At 31.9% G+C, this 20,753-nt stretch overlaps 3 protein-coding genes across 3 annotated transcripts; 1 reads left to right on the top strand and 2 right to left on the bottom strand.

Annotated features, from left to right (window-relative positions):
* The first annotated feature begins 297 nt into the window (after window positions 1-297).
* LOC121202793 (LIM domain-containing protein WLIM1) lies at window positions 298-2,819 on the top strand. The gene is made up of 5 exons (XM_041090939.1): window positions 298-770; window positions 1,222-1,318; window positions 1,409-1,452; window positions 1,567-1,650; window positions 2,326-2,819. Exons 1-5 carry the CDS (start codon window positions 633-635, stop codon window positions 2,587-2,589), a joined length of 627 nt encoding a protein of 208 aa, XP_040946873.1. The 5' UTR covers window positions 298-632; the 3' UTR covers window positions 2,590-2,819.
* A 5,810-nt stretch (window positions 2,820-8,629) lies between these two features.
* On the bottom strand, window positions 8,630-15,043 carry LOC107945156 (myosin-3). The gene is made up of 18 exons (XM_016879015.2): window positions 14,800-15,043; window positions 14,623-14,716; window positions 14,407-14,515; window positions 14,284-14,322; window positions 14,059-14,142; window positions 13,886-13,947; window positions 13,551-13,653; window positions 12,758-12,898; window positions 12,229-12,297; window positions 12,098-12,154; window positions 11,766-12,017; window positions 11,130-11,207; window positions 10,977-11,051; window positions 10,784-10,894; window positions 10,284-10,354; window positions 9,752-9,940; window positions 9,505-9,598; window positions 8,630-9,300 (listed from the first exon to the last, which is right to left on the bottom strand). The coding sequence occupies exons 1-18, from the start codon at window positions 14,858-14,860 to the stop codon at window positions 8,995-8,997; spliced, it is 1,995 nt and encodes a 664-aa protein (XP_016734504.2). The 5' UTR covers window positions 14,861-15,043; the 3' UTR covers window positions 8,630-8,994.
* A 3,884-nt stretch (window positions 15,044-18,927) lies between these two features.
* Window positions 18,928-20,240, bottom strand: LOC121215960 (cysteine-rich and transmembrane domain-containing protein WIH2). The gene is made up of 3 exons (XM_041090938.1): window positions 20,110-20,240; window positions 19,829-20,009; window positions 18,928-19,150 (listed from the first exon to the last, which is right to left on the bottom strand). The coding sequence occupies exons 1-3, from the start codon at window positions 20,156-20,158 to the stop codon at window positions 19,105-19,107; spliced, it is 276 nt and encodes a 91-aa protein (XP_040946872.1). The 5' UTR covers window positions 20,159-20,240; the 3' UTR covers window positions 18,928-19,104.
* Between the last annotated feature and the right edge of the window lie 513 nt (window positions 20,241-20,753).

Here is a 20,753-nt window from a genome sequence, read left to right as displayed (position 1 = left end):
GGATAAGTAAATGAATTAAATTCCTAAAATTAAAAGCAACGAGACTAGCCAACAATATAATAAGGGAGCAATGATTAAGGCTCATGTTTGGCACCCGATCCTCACGTCGACATTCCCTCCCCCCAATTTCGAAAGCAGAAGGCCTAAATTTTAAAAGTTTGAAGAGTACAAGGACGGGAAACAAAATTAGACCAAAAGAAAATAACAGATTGAAATGTAAAAAATAATGGAAAACAAAGTTGGAAGGTAGAGGGTAATTCCTTTAAAACCGGACAACAATGATAGCTAAAGTAGAAAAAGTGAGATCATTTTTCCTTAAAATATCAAAATCATCTGTAAATTCCTATAACTTTTGCCCTCAATTCACTGCCGTCCACAATATTTTTGGTCACCCCTGCTTTTTTCACAGCCATTAATAAACAGGATTTAAAGCTTGGAAGCAGAGGAGCAAATCGTTGAAATCAGATCGGAAAGGCAAAGGAAGAAAAAGAGTGAAAGATTTGGGTTTTGAGAAAATCAATTCAAAACGACTGGTTTCACTCTTTTTTTCCTGCCTTGCTGATCTTTTTGGGGTTCTTCCACAAAAAGAAACAAAAAATTTTGGGTGATCTGTGTTGAAAAAGAAATAAAATATGGCGACATTCCAAGGAACTCAACAAAAATGCAATGCATGCAACAAGACTGTTTATCTGGTGGATAAGTTGACGGCTGATAATAGGGTTTTTCATAAGGCTTGCTTCCGTTGCCACCATTGCAAGGGTACCCTCAAGGTATTTCTTTCTTTTTCTAATCACTAGAATTGATATATGATATAATTGTATTTTGGTCCCTCAAAAATGAAATTTTCATTAACTGTTTTCAAAAATGTTTGATCATAAATTGGTAAAAATACCATGAAGGCCCCTATACTAAGATTCAGATTACATTTTGTCTTCTCTACTCAAAAAATAGGTAAATTAGTCCATGTACGTTAAATCAAAGATTTTTTCAATTTAATCCTTTATAAATATACTATGACCCTCCCAAAAATATAAGTAGACTCCCTCAAGGTTTAAGATTTTTTTAATTTCTCCCTTTGTATATATAAGATTTTTAACTTTCCCCCGATTAACATCTTACTCCGCCACTGTTTGTATATATATATACTGAGTACACTAATATGGTAAATCTTCAAGAAATCATTTTATTTATCATTTTAATTTTATTTTTAAAATTGTGCAGCTTAGCAACTACAACTCATTTGAAGGGGTGCTATACTGCAGGCCACACTATGATCAACTCTTCAAGAGAACTGGCAGTCTTGACAAGAGTTTTGAAGGTCTTTTATTTCTCTATTTATTTAATAATGTTTCACTCTATCAAACAATCTGCTATATATATAATATATTTCTTTTCAATATTCTTTCAGGAACACCAAAGGTTGTCAAACCTGAAAGACAAATCGATAGTGAGGTAATTCTTCAAAACTAACTGTATGTATGTATGTATGTATGTTTTATTTTTCACCATGATATAAGATTTTTTTTTTGTTTTTCTATTGATTTTGTATTGAATTTGATCCATCAGAGTGCACTGAAAGTGATGAACTCGTTTGGTGGCACCAGAGAAAAATGTGCGGCCTGTTCTAAGACTGCTTATCCAATTGAGAGGGTAAGTATTAACCTATTTTACTCCAATACTTATTTGTTTTTTTAGTACTCGTGTTTGACACATGCTCAATCACTCGTGTCTGATACTGGTGGTCACATGTTATTCAAGTTCGATTTGGTAATTATCGAGCTGAACTTGAGCTACCAGTCAAGTTGAATTTAAGCGTTGTAATACTCGATTTGAACAACTTGCGAGCCTAATTGAACTTTACCTTTTAGTATACTTTTTTATTATAAAATTATATTTTGCCCTTATTATATAGAGAGAGCTTACTTACAAACGAACTTAATTGATTTTTGATATGAAAATTGATAAACGAACTTAATCAAAGCTTGAACTTGAGTTCGATGATTGTTTTGAGTTTAGCTCTAGCTTAGAAATTAATATATGAGTAGAGCTCAAGCTTGCCACTATGATTACACCCGGACCTTGGTTAAATAGTAAATTTTCAATTTTAGTCCCTCTTAAATATTTATAATTTAATTTAATCCTTTCTGGCTTCTCTGTTAAATAGAAAAAACTGCATTTTTGCCCCTCTCAAGAGTTAAAAATTTAATTTAAATTATTTTAATACAATTTTTTTAGCATTGGCCCTTCAAAGCTTTTCAATTTTATCTCGGCCTCCAGTGATTCTCGGGTTATTCGAATATGATTCATTATTGTTTTTGTTTGAAGGTTACTGTGAATGGGACAATATACCACAAGAGCTGCTTCAAGTGTACCCATGGAGGGTGTACCATTAGCCCATCAAACTATATAGCACATGAAGGTAAACTCTACTGCAAACATCACCATATCCAACTCTTCAAGGAGAAAGGAAACTACAGCCAACTCGAGACCGAACGAGAGAAACAAGCCGCCACCGCCGCCAATAAGGTTCCTGCCCCTGCTGCAACATCAACCACAACCACAACCACGGAGATTGCAGCTGAGTCGTAATGATCTCAGTGTGCATCACTGCTGCTTCAATGAAAAAAACTTTGTAAAACGATCCAATGTCATTGCTGTGTTGATTTTCTGCAATGGGGTTCTTTTTATTTTTTTTCTTTGATCCAGATATTATTCTTGGTTCATAATATGTTACATAAATTTCCCACTTTCAAAGATGGGATTGAGGTGATATGTTCCAAGTGGATTCAGCTTTTGAAAAATAAAGATTCTTTCATTAATTCTACTATCACTATTACTTTCAATCTCACCAAAGTCAATATCATTGAACCTTAAATCTGTAATTTTTGCTTTATAGAGTATTGATAACTTTTTTATTCTAAAAGAAATTTATATAAACCAAAAACCAAATATTTATTTTAGCATAAATGAACAAAGAGAATATTATTAGTTTATAATTTAATTATGCTCTTATACTTTAATTTTTTAAATTTAACGAAAATTTATATATAATATTATCAGTTTAACTTTAATTTTGATTATACAAGAATATAAACTAAATTCTAAAAGCACACCCAACATTAAACTCATTGGTTAAAGGTATTCATTCTATCTCCAGGACGTGGGGATTGATCTATAGGTTTAACTTGTATGATAATTTAGTTGTGTGTATAGCAATTATACTTAAATGATATAAAAAAGAAAATTCTAAAAGCAGAGAGACTTGTTATATCTCCACCAACTTAAACCTATCATCTATCATAACCTAACGAAGTACTCTATACCTCTACAGCCACCCTTTGTGGTAGGACATTATTCAATGGAAACCTATGTCAAGCTCTCCTCCTTTTTCCCATTACTAAAAAGGCTTACCCTAGTTAAAGGTCCTATCTATCCCATCTTAATTATTACTAAAATGGCTTAAAAGACTCTTCTGATATCAGTATCCTACCCAAATCTCAACTCACCCAATCTTCATAAACATTATTACAAAAATGGCTTAAAAGACTTCTTATATCAGTATCCTACCCAAATCTCAACTCACCCAATCTTCATAAACATTATTACAAAAATGGCTTAAAAGACTTCTTATATCAGTATCCTACCCAAATCTCAACTCACATGATCTTCATAAACATTGCTAGTGGCTTTTAACATCACTATAGTGTGAATCACAAGCAACCTTCATCACCAAATTTTGGACCAACAATTGATATTGTGTATGAGAACCAAAAAAAGAAGTTTTTTCTCTACCAAACAAAAATATTCTTAAAATGCAAAACCATGAAATTCTAGAAGATAGTAAGGTAAAATATAAAGACTTGCGCAGGATTAACTAAAAAGAAAAAGAACTAGCCAAAAGAGTTCGCCAAAATAAGGGACCCGTCGGAAGACTTAATTAAAAAGTGGTTACCTAAAAAAAAAGCCTAGTTAAAATGAGAGTTAACTAGAAGAGTTAGCTAGAAGGGTTAGCAAAAATAGAGAACTAGGCAAAGGAGCTATTTTACCCAAATGACCCCAAAATATTTATTTACGTAAATGATTCTGGTTCAATAACTGTCAATTAAATAACTTGAAATGAATAGTAAATTGGGCTATGTGGACTAGATGGCCGGCACTACTATTTTTTTGTTAAAAAAATTAAGGTTATAGACACTAGATGGTCGGCACCCATGTATTTTTTTTCAAACCATATCATACTGGTATATATTTATACTAATATTTTTAAAAAAAAAATTGGGGTGCTGGCACACTAATGGTCGGCACCCCTTTATCAGATAAAAAATAATTTTTTTATGTTGGCATACTAATGGCCGACATCCCTTTATCTAATTAAAAAAAAAAAGATATTTTGGGCATGTTTGGTGCCAGCCAACAAAGGCCCATGTCCAACAAAAGGGGATGAGAATATTGCAACATTAACCCCTCCTCGTTTTCCTATCTTTTTTATTTCTCAAATTTGATTACAAATTTTATATTTTAAAATGATATTGGACTACTTATCATGTTACTAATTATTATTGCATCATTCACATTATTATTAAATTTAAAAAAAATAATTTAAATTTAATATGCACAATTAAATTAATTTTTTTCCAAAAAATTAAATCTGCTTTAATAATTTTCATCTTTTATAATAATTCAAATAAACATTACTGTTATAAAATAGTAATAATAATGTAAAGAACACAAGAATAATAGATGAGAATAAGAGGGGTTTTTATTTCATTTCTCTTCATGTCTATCACCATTACAAGTAGTATACTCCTATATATATAGAGAGAGAGAGAGAGAGATTAGACTCTTCATTTTCTAATACATAAATAGGAAAGGGGTTACAAAAAGATGAAAGGTTGAACATCCACTTAATGGCATTCATAAACATTGTTAAATTATTGTTTCTTTTATTTTAAAAAATAATGTGTAATATATTTATAAATTTAGAAACAATTAAATGATATTTATAAATTACACGTTTCTTTTATAAATATATTATACGTTGTTTCTAAATTTAAAAATTTTAAGTCTATTTAAAATTAATTTTAAATACTATTTAATTGTTTCTAAATTTATAAATATATTACACATTATTTTTTAAAATAAAAGAAACAATAATTTAGCAATGTTTATTTGTATTATTATAAAAGATAAAAATCATTAAAACATGTTCTAATTTTATGGAAAAAATCTAATTTAATTGTGCATATTAAAATTTAAATTAATTTTTAAATTTAATAATATTGTGAATGATGCGATAATAATTAACAACATGATAAATAGTCTAATATTATTTTAAAATATAAAATTTGTAATCAAACTTGGGAAATGAAAAAAATGAGAAAACGAGGAGGGGTTAATGTTGCAATATTGTCATCCCCTTTTGTTGGGTCAGCATGGGCCTTTGTTGGCCGACATTTGACATGCCCAAAATATATTTTTTTTTAATTAGATAAAGGGGTGTTAGCCATTAGTGTGCTAGCATCCCAAATTTTTTTAAATACTAGTATAAATATATACCAATATGATATGATTTGAAAAAAATATATGGGTGTCGGCCACTTAATGTCTAATACCCAAAAAATTATTTTTTTAACAGAAAAATAGTGGTGCCGGCCATCTAGTCCCCATAACCCAATTTTACTGTTTATTTCAGGTCATTTAAATGATTATTTTTGAACCAAAATTATTTATGTAAATAATTATTTTTTGGGGTCATTTGGCTAACTAAAAAAGAGACTAACTAGAAAAAGTTCGCTAAAAAGGAGCCTCCCCCTCTTATTAAGGGGTCACTCTCGTGCCGCTAAAAAGGAGCCTCCCCCTCCTATTAAGGGGTCACCCTCGTGCCACAAAAAGGGGTCGCCTTGCTACTAAAGAGCTGCCAACAAAGTCACGCTCTGCACATCAAGTGCTTACTACTAAGAGCAACCCTTGCACACTAGGGACACACAACAACCATGTGTTCAAACTCAAGTTATTATTTATTGTATTAATGCTTATCCACTATTAAGCATATGGGTCAAGAGAAAAGGTTGTTAATATCCTTATTGTATGCTAGAGAAGCTACATTTGATAAAATGATAAGTCTTAAAAGCTATCGAGATTCACTTGAAAAAATAAAAAATTGATGGAAACCACACCAAAACAACCTATAGATAACAGAAATTAAGTATTATGATTCTAAGGTATTCCATTGTCATTCATAAAAGATATTAACTATTCTTCATCATTAATCGTGGTCCTTGAGGCTCTTCTAAAGAGACTTATTTTGATATTCTTACCCTACATCACTTATGCATAATCTTGAAGGTAGGGAAAAAGCTAGAATATTATTTAAGGGGACCGAAATTGAATAATAAATTTTTGAAAGAACCCAGATATAATTTTATCACTATATTTATTTGTATTTTATAAATTTTAAAAAGGCTAAGGGACAAATTTATCATGTTGGGGATGGGGGGCAAGGGCATTACCTACTCCCTTGCCTCCACCCTTGCATGAGGGTTCTCAATGCAAAAGTTTGAGGTACAGTCCCCTTAATGCCCTAAAAAAGATGTGATAAAAAATCTTAATGCCAATGAGAGAGATACAACCCCTCTTGATGCCCCTCTTGATGCCCTAAAAGGGATAACAGGAAAAGAATCCCAATGTTAAGGAGAAATGAATTGTCCCTCTTGATGCCTTTAAAAAGGATGTCGAAAAAAAATCTTGAAGTCTAGTAGTGTACAATTCCCCCTTGGATACAAACCAATTCTCCCAAATCACAAAGGATTCTATCGAGCTTCAAATTTACAGTATGACCAAACATTTTGCCTCTTCAAGTCTGCTTTGCTAAATTCATCATCAACACGTCTTATTTTGCATCTTCAAGCACATATCACCAAATTCACCTCTTAGGCGTCTTATTTTGTCTCTTCAAGCTCGCTTCGCAAGTTCGCCTCTAAGGCATCTCATTTTGCCTCTTTATAAGTCTGCTTCACCAGATTCATCTCTAAATGTCTTATTTTACCTCTTTAGGCTCGCTTTGCCAAATTTGCATACAAGCATCTCATTTTGTCTCTTCGAGTCTGCTTCACTAGAATCACCTCTACATGCATCTACTATTACTTCTACTGGTTTGGCAAGATTCTTTTGACAGGCTCAAAAGGTTTTTTTTTCTTTTCTTTTCAAATAGTCAAGGCTACAACAATAGAATATCCATATCACCATAAACAAAAGATAGAAACATCATCTTGACAAAAATCATTTTATAATATTCCTCCCAACTAGGAACTATTGTTATAACTCCATGTTCAGACTATTTACCACCTTACTCTGAGGTCTCATCTATAGCATCCTAATGATGCCCTCCATACTTCCCTCTCTATATAAGATCCTCCCATCACCAAAAAGGCTTCAAGACTCTCTTCCTATATCAACTCCACCCAATCTAAGCTCTCCATGAACACTATTAGTAGCACTCAGCACCACCATAGAATGAACTTGCCATAATTTTCATCAACACATCTTGTATCAACCGATAGATTTATTTTCCCTATATCCTTTGCTTAAACTGAACAAATAAAAGTTTATAATTTGTATAAACCAATACAATGATCCATTTAATTATTAAAATATAAAATATTAAAAATGGGTAAACTACAAAAATAGTCATTTTTGTTTACCTCATATTACATTTTAGTCGCTTATGTTTGAAATGTTACGTTTTAGTCACTTACGCTATCGTTTTGTTACAAAGTAGTCACTCTACCATTAAAATTCGGTACCTCCCTAACGGCAGTCCTACATGGCAGCCCAAATGGGTTTTAAAAGCAAACTTAGATGTCCAGTTGTTGGGATGAAAATAGGTTTTTAATTAAATAAATTTAATTTGAGCTACCACGTAGGACATCCAAGTTGGCATTTAAAACTTATTTGGACTGCCACATAAGACCGTCATTAGGGAGGTAACGGAGCTTAACGGTAGAGTGATCACTTCATAACAAAACAATAACATAAGTTATTAAAATGTAACATTTCAAACATAAGTGACTAAGTGTAATCAGAGACAAATAAAAATAACTACTTTTATAGTTTACCAAAAAAAATTGCTTAATAATAATAGATATTAGAATGGAACAAAAGTTACAAAATTTGTACACTCAGAAAGAAAAATGCATACCAAAAATTTCTAATATATCAATACTAATATTTCTAATGCTCTGATAACATTTATTTTTTGAGCACACGGTAGAATTTTCCAACCAAAACTATCTTTACATGTAGTTCATGGGATGTCATGTTTGTGGACCCACAGATTTTGGGTTGTAAAAGTAAAACCTGTGTTAAGAGTGTTAATTCAACAATGTAGCTGGTAGTCAGTGTAGGCATCTCATGTACCACAAAATATTAAATATGTTTAAAACTTAAACATGAAATAATTGTATTTAAATATGCTTACTTATTACATTATTTTTGCAATTATTAAATGTCTCATATTGTCTGATACAGTTTTGAAACAGATGAAACATTATTGAGTCCCTATACTATTAGTTAAACCATCATATAGGTGCATGTGCATATTTAGCTTCAAGACAAGGCAAAGGCTAAGGTCTTAACACAACAAACATCACTGTATATTAGGAAAAGAAAAAGGTTAATTACAAAAGATATATGGTAGATGGGGAGATACTGCTCAAACACCCCCCCCTTTTTTTTATATGTTGACAACACCTTTTTTACATTGTAATGTAGTAATTACAATAAAAAAGATAACTGTTGACATAGCCATGTAATTCCTCCCATCATTATCCCCCATTTTGCACAAATTTTGCTTTTCTTACCTGCCAGCAGGCTGCGGTGAGGGAAACCGAGAACTTTGTTTTCTTCAACAATTCCTAATTGTTCAATACAAACAGTTTGGACCACATGTATGTATGTCGAAGTTGAAATCGAGAGTGAGCAGGTACCAGAATAATATCAGGGTGTGGTTAAAGAGCAGGTTTGGTTTTTTCCCTTTAATACCTGAGCAGCAAGTATTAGCAGATCCAGCATCTCAAACCCTGCTGCAGTAACTGAATCTATTTTCTGACCACCAGAATCCTCAAACATATCGCCTGTCTCAGTGTCTATGCTTTCTCCAATAGATTCACCATCTCCCTCAGCTGACCAACTAATGGGCAGGGAGCTGCCTAGTGCTGTCTTCACAAGTTTTGCCTCAGTAATGATCTCATCAAGTTCTGATGCATTAGTATCAGTATCTTTAGAATTTATCGACTCTGTTACCTAGAAAACCGAATATAACTTTGTTATTTGTCATATGATTCAAAAAATAAGAAAGATATAACAGCTGAATACAAATTAGCTTCAAATCATCCATCTAAAATATATGGAACATAACATTCCACCCAAGTCCGTAGCAAAGAAACAGCAAGCCTTTAACATTCTTGATACTATGTTTGTATGCGTGAAGAAACGCTGAAAGATTACCTTCAGAAGTGAAAGACGCAATCTATGAAGTGTAGAAGTCAGGTGGTCCAAACTTTCCATGCTCTCCTTGAGTGTAGCATTTTCAATTCTCATTCTAGAAGAAGAATAGTAATAACATAATCCATGTCAAGTATCCATTATACAAGTAGAAGAAATCACTTTACAATTTGCATGCATAAGAACAACCTATCTTAGAATCAGATGTTGCATGCCATGCAATTCAAATATCCATGATATTTACTGATACCTAACGAAATCCATGCTATTTGGCGAAGCTTCAGCTTCATTTCCCCCAGTATCTGGTGCACCAACCCAACGTCTCAAATATGTTTTCTTTAGCAGACTCTTTAGCTTTCCATCTCTTTCATAAGTAGCAATTCTTCTGTCAGCAACTTCAGCCAAAACATTCCCTTGCTTCACCTCATTATTGATTTTCCTGCACAAAGCGTCACCTTCTAAGAAATATATTGCTCAAAGATAAGATGCTAGAACTTTAAGAAACCAAGAAAAAAGAGGGACAAAGTAAAGATCTCCAGATATGTGAATAAAGAAAGGACAACTAGAAGAGGATTTTGCCTGTCCTGAATTGTTGAGAAATGATCATTTGTCAGAAAAAAAGCTTGACAAATCCATTCCTTATCTAAATCATTCATTTATTCATGATAAGGGCAGCCTGATATAATTACTATCCAACTTGGAGCTACTCACGAGAACATAAATGTATAATAAGATAATAATAACAACATAACAGTATTATGAAACAAAGAAGACAATCTTACTCTTGCAATAACTGATATTTCCGCTTAAATTGTGCCAACTCCAAGAGAGCCTTCACCTTTTCATTGGTAACCTGAGTTCAACAAATTTCTTAAAAGTTCATTTTGAAGCAAAGGGTACAATGCAACTAAAGATAGAAGCCATTTAACAACCAAGTAGGGACAAAGTGTATGCTGTAAATAACAGTAATTCAAACTAAAGATCAATGCTGAAGACCAAATGAGGGGACTTGTTGTTCCCATACAAGAAGGAAATGTAACAAAATCCTCCAAGTCTTCAACAGATAGTATTTCTTGAAACTCGTAATTTTTTTTTTCTAAAAGGTCCCATGGACTTGAACCAAATAGACCTCATAAATCTAGTCCGTAGTATTAAGGCCTCTAAGCAAAGTCACACACTAAATGTTAGTTCAGGAAAAATATGATCATTCATTTATGTGCAGTAACAAATGACTACAGAAAATAAAATGTGAATCAATCAGAAGTTGAACTGAGAAAGTTACTTGAAGCAAATTTCTCTGAAGCTCATCTACTTTTTTCTGAAGAGCTGCATTAATATTTTTCTCCAGTAAATGTCTTTCTTCCTGCTGTGATAAAAGTAACAGTGTTGCCACCTGACAGAAGATTTAAAGGATGAGAAAACAAAATGTATAAATTACCAGAAACCAGACTATAGACAGAAGAATCGTCTGAAACCTTTTCCTGCAATGCCTGTGCAAGGGCTTCTGAGGCATCACCTTTACTCTCAGCAATATTATCCAGCACATCCCTCTACAAAATATGATGGATATAAATAGAAATGTACAAATTACCAGAAACCAGACTATAGACAGAAGATACGTCTAAAACCTTTTCTTGCAATGCCTGTGCAAGGGCTTCTGCGGCATGAGCTTTAGTCTCAGCAATATTTAAATTCAGCACATCCCCCTACAAATATGACAGATGTAAATAGAAATCACAACTTGAAACTACATGGTACAATGACAGTGAAATAATAACCACAGCCAGCATCCTTACATCTAAACACGCCCTTAGTAAATGCTATAAATATGAATGGTTTTTAGTTGGTCAAAATTTGTCAAAGTTAAAATATGGGTTTTAACATAACAGGTTCATGTAACTTTCTTCAAAAAACGTTAGTGAGAAAAGTTCTTTTTTCTGTCAGTCTGCAGTTGCTATTCCTGAAAAATTAGAACTTCCAAAAGCAAATGCTTTAGCTTCAAAAGACAACAAAGTCAATACTCAAAATAAAACACCAAAAGAAAACATAAAATGAAACAAAAATACTCAAACCAAAAATAAATATCAATCAATTTATCTTTCTATAACTCATAGCTAGGACTGGAGGATTTAAGCAGCTCAGGATGTTTCTTTCAAAAAAAACTGCATCATTCAAAGCCCTGAGAAAAAGATAGCACTAGGTTTTGACATAAATGCAACAATAAGAGAGAGAACAAACAAGCAATTAATCTCTAAGTAACAAACCTTAGATACCAACTCGGCTTCAGCATCAGTACTTAGATGTACATCTACATGCTCATATTCATCTGGTTTGAGGACACAGTGCACATTTTGCCCTCTTGCATCAAATTGCCTAATTTTTTCTTCAACTAGCTCAACAAATCTTTTGATATGTGATTTTTCCATATCAAGTAAATTCATAATTTGAACTTTGTGCTCAGAATGATAATGGCGTAGTTCTGTGACCCTGTCCAAAATCATTCTGTCTGAAGTGATCTGCATAAAATTCATAAGGTCAAGGATTTAACCATAGAAAAGAAATTAAAAAGGAAAACATCAAGGCTGTAACGACTCACTTTCTTTCTTTCCAGTCCACGAACTTTTTTCTTCAAATGATTTTCAATCTCCAAGCCCTATATATCAATAATCAATTTTTATCAATATGAAACATGTAAAGCAAGCCTTTGAACCTCAAACAAATTCATACCACTCGCAACTTGTTTCGAAGATCATCGACAGAGCTCCTTACTCTTTCCAGCTCTTCTTCCAATGAACTCTGTCTGAGGAAAAGTTATTCAAGTTGCAGGTTGAAATAAAATTCAATCTAAAGAAAGTTTAAATTTTTATTTAAATCTGAAAACTTTTCGAAGCCTCTCACCATATTAGTCTTGGCAGCCAAGGACAAGTTTAATTAACATTATATGGAAACGTGATGTAGAACATGCGCATTGGATCTAGTATCCAATTGATCTATTTTAACAACACAAGCAGGAAAAAACAAAACAAAGCCAATATACTGGATTCTAACGTTTAATTTTGGAGTTCAAAAAATCATAGACATCTAGGCACCTTTGTCCATAGCATTAATAGTCCAAAGTAACAAGGAAATACTAGATATTAAATAATGGGGGAGGGGGGAACTAAGAAAAGACATTATATAATGTTAATTTAAATTATTTACAATAAGGTCACTGCAAAACCTAATAGAGAAACATTTAGAATTTAATGGAACTCACAATGTATTTAGCGGTGGAAGAATCATTGAAACTCCACATTTCTCCAGGATCATGTAAAAGACAAGCACATTTATCATCCAAACTAGCATCCTCTACTTCCCCAATAGTTCCTTGCCTGATCTCATAAAACTTGTTGATAACCTGTCCCAAATTTACAAAAGGTAAGAAAATGCGTAAGCCCTTTTAAAGTAATAAAGTTAAAGGAACAAAGAAAAACAGCAAATAAAGATCATGTAAAAGACAGTGCGACCCTGAAATAAAGCTATTCAGTTTTCATTTGAAGAAAAAGGCTAAATGGTAAATAGACTAACTAGTAAAGCAATAATAATGCTAGTGGTAGGAACTATCAAGGTAATATGTGAAGCAGGCTGTGATCCGTAACAAAAAATGACAAGGTGCATGTGGCACTATTCCGGGAGGCATTGCTTCTTATTAGTATCCTTCTTTTATTTTCTTGTCTCTTCCCCCCCCCCCACCTTGTATTAGGAGAAAACTTTTAAAAAGATAATTTTCAATCCATAAAGAGAATACAAGCAATTATTGTAGTTCCAAGCAAACAGATCAATTCTCAAGAACCAAAATAGAGTAAAATGATCTATAATCTAATCTATTCAACCTAAATCACATCTTCTGGATAGCATGGAGACAGGATCAAAGTAGGTTATCAACCATCTTTGGTATCAATACCAACAAAATCACTATGTAACGTATACAATAATATTAATTCAAGAAGGCACAACTCTTAGTTAAGAAATCAGCTCAAGATAACAACATAAAGAATTCTAACTGTTACCTTCGTTAAAGTTTCATTTTCCTCTTTCTGTTTTGCAAGATCAATTTGCAGTGCATCATTACATCTGCTCTGTTCAAGACAATTTGATGCAAGCTCTTCTATCCTGTATTACAAATGTTCAAAGATTATCCAAATGAAAGAGTTCAATCAATTTGGATCAAATCTGAAATTTAAATTTTAAATAAAATAATTTCTCGAGTTCATATATATGTTCTTAACACTCCAAATTTTTCCTTCCAAAAGCCCACCACCATACATGAAACAGAAAGCAACAATAGTGGCAGCAATCTCCCCAAACCCAAAAGTGAGTGATTCCTAGAAAGATATAAGAATACCTTGACTGAAACTCATTAAACTTCTGAGCCATAAGCTCCTCCTTTTCCTTAGCCTTCTCAGCCTGTTACCATCCATGTAGAATCTTGAAACTCAGGGAACATTTATAAAATAGTATACAATAACAAGAGGCCAATCACAAACGCACTAAGCTTAAACTAATTATGGGAAGAACCTCCAATATTGAATGATCCCGTTCAGCAAAAGCAGCTGCCACACAACCTTGGAAAAACTTAACCTGCTTCTCAGCTTCCACATTCTGGATAAAGAAACAGAAACAAATTAGTGAGACAAATGAAAAACCCAAGCTGGAATTCCATTCATTCACTAAAACACACATGAAGCAACATAATAGCACAAAAACGAAAACTGCACACAATGAGAGAAACAAGGGAAATACCTTAGCAGCCTCCTCACGATGTAGATCAGCCAGCTGAGTCTGTAAACAAGAAAGCAATCACATCAACTCGTACAAGAGGTTAAGGCAAAATAACATAACTGAGAACGAAAAAGAAAAACATACTTTAATTCGATAAGCTTCACAAAGCTCCTCTTGAAGATTTTGGTTATTCCGGACACAAGCAGCTAATTCCTTTCTCAAATTCTCAATCTCCTGCTCTAATCCAGCTGTCCTAATAGGGCATTAATTTTTCGATAAACAAACCCAGAAAAAAAAAGGAAAAAGAAACAAAAAAATGAATCTATCAATCAAATATCGAGATAAAAATAAAAATTAAACCTCTGAAAATGCATTCTAGTGGCCACACCAAGGTAGCTTGGCCCAGCTTGTTGCATACACAATTGCTCTATATCTTTACGCAATTCGTCACGCTCTACAAACCACAAATTCAAAAATAAATAAATAAATAAATGGGGCAAAACAACAACAATAGCATAAATTAAAAGAATGTTGTACCATGTTCTAACTGTTTGATGCGAGCAAGTGATGATTCGTTGTCGTTTAAGCTCGTCCCCATCTTTCCTCAGGTATAAGGAAATCGAGGAGGAAAGCTGAAAATTAGGGTTTTTTCTTAGGGATTAAATAGAAATCGAGTGATAACGTGATAAGAAGGGGAAATTCAAGAATAAACTATATTTCGTAAGAAGCCATATCTTTTGCGAATCTCTCTGTAGTTTTTGTCTTCCTTCTGTTGTTTTTTTTTTTTACGCTAAGGAATACCCGATTTGTAATTATTAACAAATTCATCCCTACCTGTCAAATAACATTGTTTTTTATATTTTCTTGTTGAATTACGGTTAAAGTCCTAACATTAACATGACTTACGTCATTTAAAACTAAACCACACTTGAGGCAGTAAATACCCTGACTATCAAGCTAACATACGGGATTCAATAACATTATATTTATATGTTATCTTAACCGTGCATAGAATTATTTTCAGGATCTAACTTTGCTTTCAATCCCTCTGTTCTTCTGTTTTTAATTTTAAAAAAGTCAAAATTTGCTATTAATTATTGTATTATGCATAAGTTGTAGATTTAGTCTTATATTCAATTTTGGTTAATTTTAATCCTTTTATTTTTCAAATCGGTCAAATTTAATATTTTTACTTTTTGAATTTTGAAATTTTCGTCTTGAATAAAACTGTAATAGTTGAATTTACTAGGTCAAAATCTACTACTAGCCCTTAAAGTTATAAATTTAGTCCATCTTCAATTTGATCCTTTTCAGTCCCTATGCATTTCGAATTTTGAAATTTAAATCCTAACTGAGATAATAACCATTAAATACATCAACTAAACAAAAATAACATGGGCTTTCTGTGACTATTGTGTAGAAATAGCAAGTTGATATAGCATTACACATGTGATAATATGATTGTTACATAAGATTTTGAAAATAGTATAACTCAACAAATTTAACACTATTATTAAGTCATGATTGAAATTTTAAAATTTTAAAAAAGTATGAGGAATAAAAATGATCAAATTAAAGTATAATATAAAACTCGCAGCTTACGCATAATATATAGAGACTAATAACAAAATTTAACCTTTAAAAAATACTCTACTTTTTCTTTCTATTTGTGTGTTGGGTAAGAAAGATGGCAAATTAGGAAGAATTTTTTTTTTCATTCATAGCAAGTCACCCAACTATGCTTAAGGGCTTGTTTAGTAGTGCTTAAAAAAAATACTTCTGGCTCCAAAAGCACTTTTGAAAGAAAAACTGTGCTAAACAAGCTGTTTTTTGCTGAAATTTTTCAAAAGCACTTTGAAAAGGAGAAACTAAAATTTTTTTATTTTTCCTCTCCCAAAAGCACTTTTGGTGCTTAATTACTTTTTGACTCCTCCAATAAGATAGTACTTTCCCTTTTTTCTTGGTGCTTAATTACAAATGTGTTAAAATCATTAATTAAAAATAAAAAAATATTTTTTAAAATACTAATTACAAAAATTTAATGGTTATATCTAAATATTAAAATATATTTTTTATATTCTAATTAAATTTTATAAATAATTAATATTTATTACTTAAAAATATTTAAAATTTATATTTCATATATTAAAATATTAACAACAAGTTATAATAAATTTTTATATTCTTACTAAAATATAATAATATTAACTAATTTAAATATTATTTAAATGCATATTTGTTACTTGATAAGAACACGTCTAAAATGGATATTTTATTTCTCAAAAATATTTTTTTATTTTTGATAGTAATGCTAAACACTTAAATTTTAAACCAAACTTTTCAAAAAAACTTTTCCACATCACTTTTCAAAAGCACTCTTAAAAAATATTGCTAAACTAGCCTTAAATTTCTTTTTGATCATTTAAATATAAAAAGTTATAAATTATCATCTATCTAATCGCCTTTGTCGTTTTTTTATCCAATTTCATTAAAATTGATTAACTTTGTGATGGGGAGATGATGTGGTAGTTCAAATTTTAGTATAATAATAAATTTAACCCTCAATATTTACACATTATGTTAATTTGATATAATAATAAATTTAATCCTCCATCTCTCACTTTGCCACTACCTCCATTACCTCCACTCTCACCTCATCCTCCTCAATTCCCACCACCGTTACATCAAAAGCGGGGCAGATTGGGTTGAAAGAGCGGTGAAGAGACTAAGCAAAACCAATTTTGATTTCATCATTTTTTTTTATATGATCAAGATACATTTCATGTTTGTTTTACGATCCATGATTATTAATCTTTTCAATGTTTGTAATTACCTCACAATGATGCTGGAACATGAGTTATCTCCCAAGTAAAGCTATATGTCTTATTATTGCATTCAACACTTCTTGATATTTCATCATTATTTATCGAGTAAATTACACTCAATATTACTAAACTATAAGTAAGTTCATATTTTGGTCATTCAACTTCAAAAAGTTACAAGATAGTCATTGAATAATTTAGAAGTTTTCATTTAAGTCATTAGAATGTTAAAATCGCTATTGTTTGACCTTTTCTCTTCCCACCGCCTGCATCAATAAAAAGTTCTCATTCCCCTTCTCTTCTATAATTCAATTTTTTTCATAAAATAACTTTGAACGTCACGAATCCGCGAATAAAATCCAAACAACTTTCTTCTTCGATCTCCGACACTAATTGTCAAATCAACTTGGATCTAAGGTATGTGAAACTCATCAATGGGTACTGATCCACCGCACCGATTGTCAAATTTTCGTTTGGAGCTTGGTAGTTGGATTTAAAAAAAAAAACTTGACAACCTAGTGACTTAAATAAAAACTTTTAAATAATTCAGTAACTTAAATGAAAACTTTCGAATAGTTAAGTAATCATTTTGTAACTTTTTGAAATTGAGTGATTTAAAAATAAACTTACTAATAGTTTAATAACTTTAGTTGTCTTTTTACAAGTTGAAGAATATTGCAATTTTTCGAAATCTCGGATGAGAATATTCGAGAATGGTAAACATTTCTTCACAGAGTTCGCCAATGTAGGGGCGACTGCTGCTACGACGCCAGCTACAATGAGGTTCACAAAAGGGGAAGGGCCAAAGTTATTAGAGACGACGACGGCTTTGTGCTAGGCGCGACCACCGCAATTACAATTACCAAAATAGCAAGTCCAAAAATGGCCGAGGCATAGGCCGCTGTTATCGCCATTGAAACATCGTTGACATCGAATACAAGAAGGGAAGGCAACCAAGCAGCCTATGGACTAGTTATATTTTAGCTTCAACGTTGATCACAATATGTATTAGATAGAAGATTATCCACCTTGTATCCCACCAAACTGATATTGTCAACATTTGAATGATATTTTCCATGTTTATATTATATTTATACTTAATTAATACGTAGAAAACATGTTTTTAAAACAACACAAATAATATATCCAGTTGCAATCAACCAGGTTAACATGTAGTAAATTATCGGAAGAGGTGTTCATGGGTCGTGTTGGGTTCTAACCAAATTTTAGGCTCGATTGATAGGCTTGGGCCCATTTAAAAAAATGAGTTTACATTTTTGTCCAAGCCCGACAAAAATAACAATACTAAAACTCGAATCCAAACCGGCCTGGCTATATTAAAATTTTTATTTTATTTTTTATATTAAAAAATTAAAATATAATACATTAAATGCACTACAAATATTAAAATAAATATTTCCCAACAAATTGAAAATACATTAAAAAATTATTTTTACCTAAATAATACTAATATAGATGCAACTTAGTAAGTAAATGCATCTAAAAAGTAACAAAATTAACAATAAAACAATATTAATACAATATCTAAATAATAACAACAAAATAATAGCAATATAATAAAGGGATGATAGCAAAATAGTGACAAAACAACATGATTTCTTCTTTTTTGCAATTTCAAGTCGAGCTGGACCAGAAAACCTTACCCGAGGCTCAGTCCAAACCCTCTCACTTTTTAAGTGGATCTTCGAGCCGGATCAGCTAGCCCAACTCCTGGACACCTTTGATTGTCCGCTTGTTTCTTTTCTTTTCATCGAACTTTACATGTCAAACAATGGTGAAAGCTCAAATGCATGCACTTTCAGATTAAAAAGAGTAAATAAAATGGAAAATACTACTACGTTTTATTAAAAAAAAAAAAAAGTTGAAATACACGCAAAGGTTCAATTATTGATGCTTAACGAGAGGGTTTTTTTCTTTCTTTCTTTTTTTTGCTTTTTTTGCAACATAACAACGAGGATTTGAAGTATTTGAGTTTATGCCATTTGTTCACGTTGGTTCCTCAAAAACAAGCATCCAATAAGCAGCAACAACAAAGAGCTGCCAAACTGCAAATGCAAAAAAAAAAAAAAGAGTTAGAATTCAAAGGGTTTAAATTATAATTATTTATGTTTTTTGATGATCAAATATGGGTTTAACGATTGATGGCAGTTCGTTTGAAAGCCGAAAGCTGTAAGTGGACTTGTAAGAGGAGGAGGAAACTCCCTCTTTCTCATGATTTTCTTGTGCCGAGAGATTGAGGAAGTCCCTGATCATAAAGGGTGATTTATACAGTCGTGTGAGCGCATGAAGTTATGTATAGGTCATGTATTGATTATGCATTCGTAGTCATGTAACACTTTGATAAGGTTATCTCTTAGGTTGACAGATTGTATCGAGAGAATAAGAGAGTCTTTCTAAGATTATACACGGTGGTTTATACAACCCTCATATCCCATGAGACAATTGTGGGTTACATAAAGTCATATGTAGGTCATGTATGGCCTATCTGACCATAGTCATACAATACTTTGATTAAGTTATCTTTGAGGTTGACAAAATGAGGTCTTTATATGTGATGGTCGACCTAGTGAGGTCTTTCAAGTGTGGGGAAAATATATAAAAATGTTGATAGTGAAAAATGTATTTGTTTTATTAAAAAGTAGATGCTTAATTGAATTGTTAAGTATTCCTAATATAACCATATATATATATACACACACGTGTGTATAGAATGAGGAGCTTACCACCCCTGTAAGCAACCAAAATGCTTTTGCTCTTGAGGAGCATAAGGAGGAGGGTATCCCTGAGCAGGGTATCCTTGAGGAGGATAACCTTGAGGAGGATAACCTTGAGGAGGATATCCTGGCGGTGGATACGCTGCTGGTGGATAAGTTTGTTGCGGCGGATATCCCGGTGGTGGATAACCTATAATTCAATCCACAAAAAAAATTAAAAATAAATGACAAGCAATTACATTCAATCACAATGATCAAGATATTATAAGAAAAAGAAAACGAAAGCTAACATTGAGGAGGAACACCAACGGGAGGTGGTTTCTGATCGTAATAACTCATTATTATTTTTTATATTATTTGCAAATACTTTACATAAAAAAAAGAGAGAGAGAGATATTTTCCTTTTCTTTCTTTTCTTTGAATAGAAAGTTTTTTTGTTTCTTTTTTCCTAAGAAAATGTAGGAGAGAAAGTTGAAAAGAAAATGTTATGAGCCAAAAAGGAAGGAAAATAGGAGAGTATTAATAGTAGGGTTTTAAAAAGGGAAAAATGATGTGTAGATTAAATTAGCAGATTATGGGTGTCAATTGCGCCTAATAATAACCAACAGCACAAACTTACCTCTTATAATTGGAAATAATCTTAAAATTAGAAACCTACTATTATTATTTTATTATTTTCTGGATTTAACAGTAATAAGTTTTGGAGTTAGTGAATACTTATCATTAATTATTAATTATTATGGTTGTAAACTTTCTTCTTCTTCTTTTAAGAAATCATCGACGAGCGGTGCAAACAGGGAATATCATACAGCAACAATTTTAACAATTCGGTGATTGAAATGGAAACTTTCGAGTAGATCAATAATTATTTTATAACCTTTTTGAAGTTAAAAAATCAAACCATAAACTTACTAATAATTTTATGACCTTAGAT

This window comes from Gossypium hirsutum, chromosome D04, assembly GCF_007990345.1.
Source record: "Gossypium hirsutum isolate 1008001.06 chromosome D04, Gossypium_hirsutum_v2.1, whole genome shotgun sequence".
NCBI lineage: Eukaryota > Viridiplantae > Streptophyta > Magnoliopsida > Malvales > Malvaceae > Gossypium > Gossypium hirsutum.
The sequence above is the reverse complement of the archived record's forward strand: the minus strand, read 5'-3'. Positions and strand labels throughout refer to the sequence as shown.

Excerpts from the sequence above, each read along its gene's own strand:
- LOC121202793 (XM_041090939.1), top strand. The coding sequence starts at position 633 with ATGGCGACATTCCAAGGAACTCAACAAAAATGCAATGCATGCAACAAG. Across the intron at positions 771-1,221 it reads ATTGCAAGGGTACCCTCAAG|CTTAGCAACTACAACTCATT; the intron begins GTATTTCTTTCT and ends AAAATTGTGCAG. Across the intron at positions 1,453-1,566 it reads AAAGACAAATCGATAGTGAG|AGTGCACTGAAAGTGATGAA; the intron begins GTAATTCTTCAA and ends TTGATCCATCAG.
- LOC107945156 (XM_016879015.2), bottom strand. The coding sequence starts at position 14,860 with ATGGGGACGAGCTTAAACGACAACGAATCATCACTTGCTCGCATCAAA. Across the intron at positions 13,948-14,058 it reads GGGATCATTCAATATTGGAG|GCTGAGAAGGCTAAGGAAAA; the intron begins GTTCTTCCCATA and ends GGATGGTAACAG. Across the intron at positions 11,208-11,765 it reads AAGCCGAGTTGGTATCTAAG|GGGGATGTGCTGAATTTAAA; the intron begins GTTTGTTACTTA and ends TCATATTTGTAG.
- LOC121215960 (XM_041090938.1), bottom strand. The coding sequence starts at position 20,158 with ATGAGTTATTACGATCAGAAACCACCTCCCGTTGGTGTTCCTCCTCAA. Across the intron at positions 20,010-20,109 it reads CGTTGGTGTTCCTCCTCAAT|GTTATCCACCACCGGGATAT; the intron begins GTTAGCTTTCGT and ends ATTGAATTATAG. Across the intron at positions 19,151-19,828 it reads TTTGGTTGCTTACAGGGGTG|TTTGGCAGCTCTTTGTTGTT; the intron begins GTAAGCTCCTCA and ends TTGCATTTGCAG.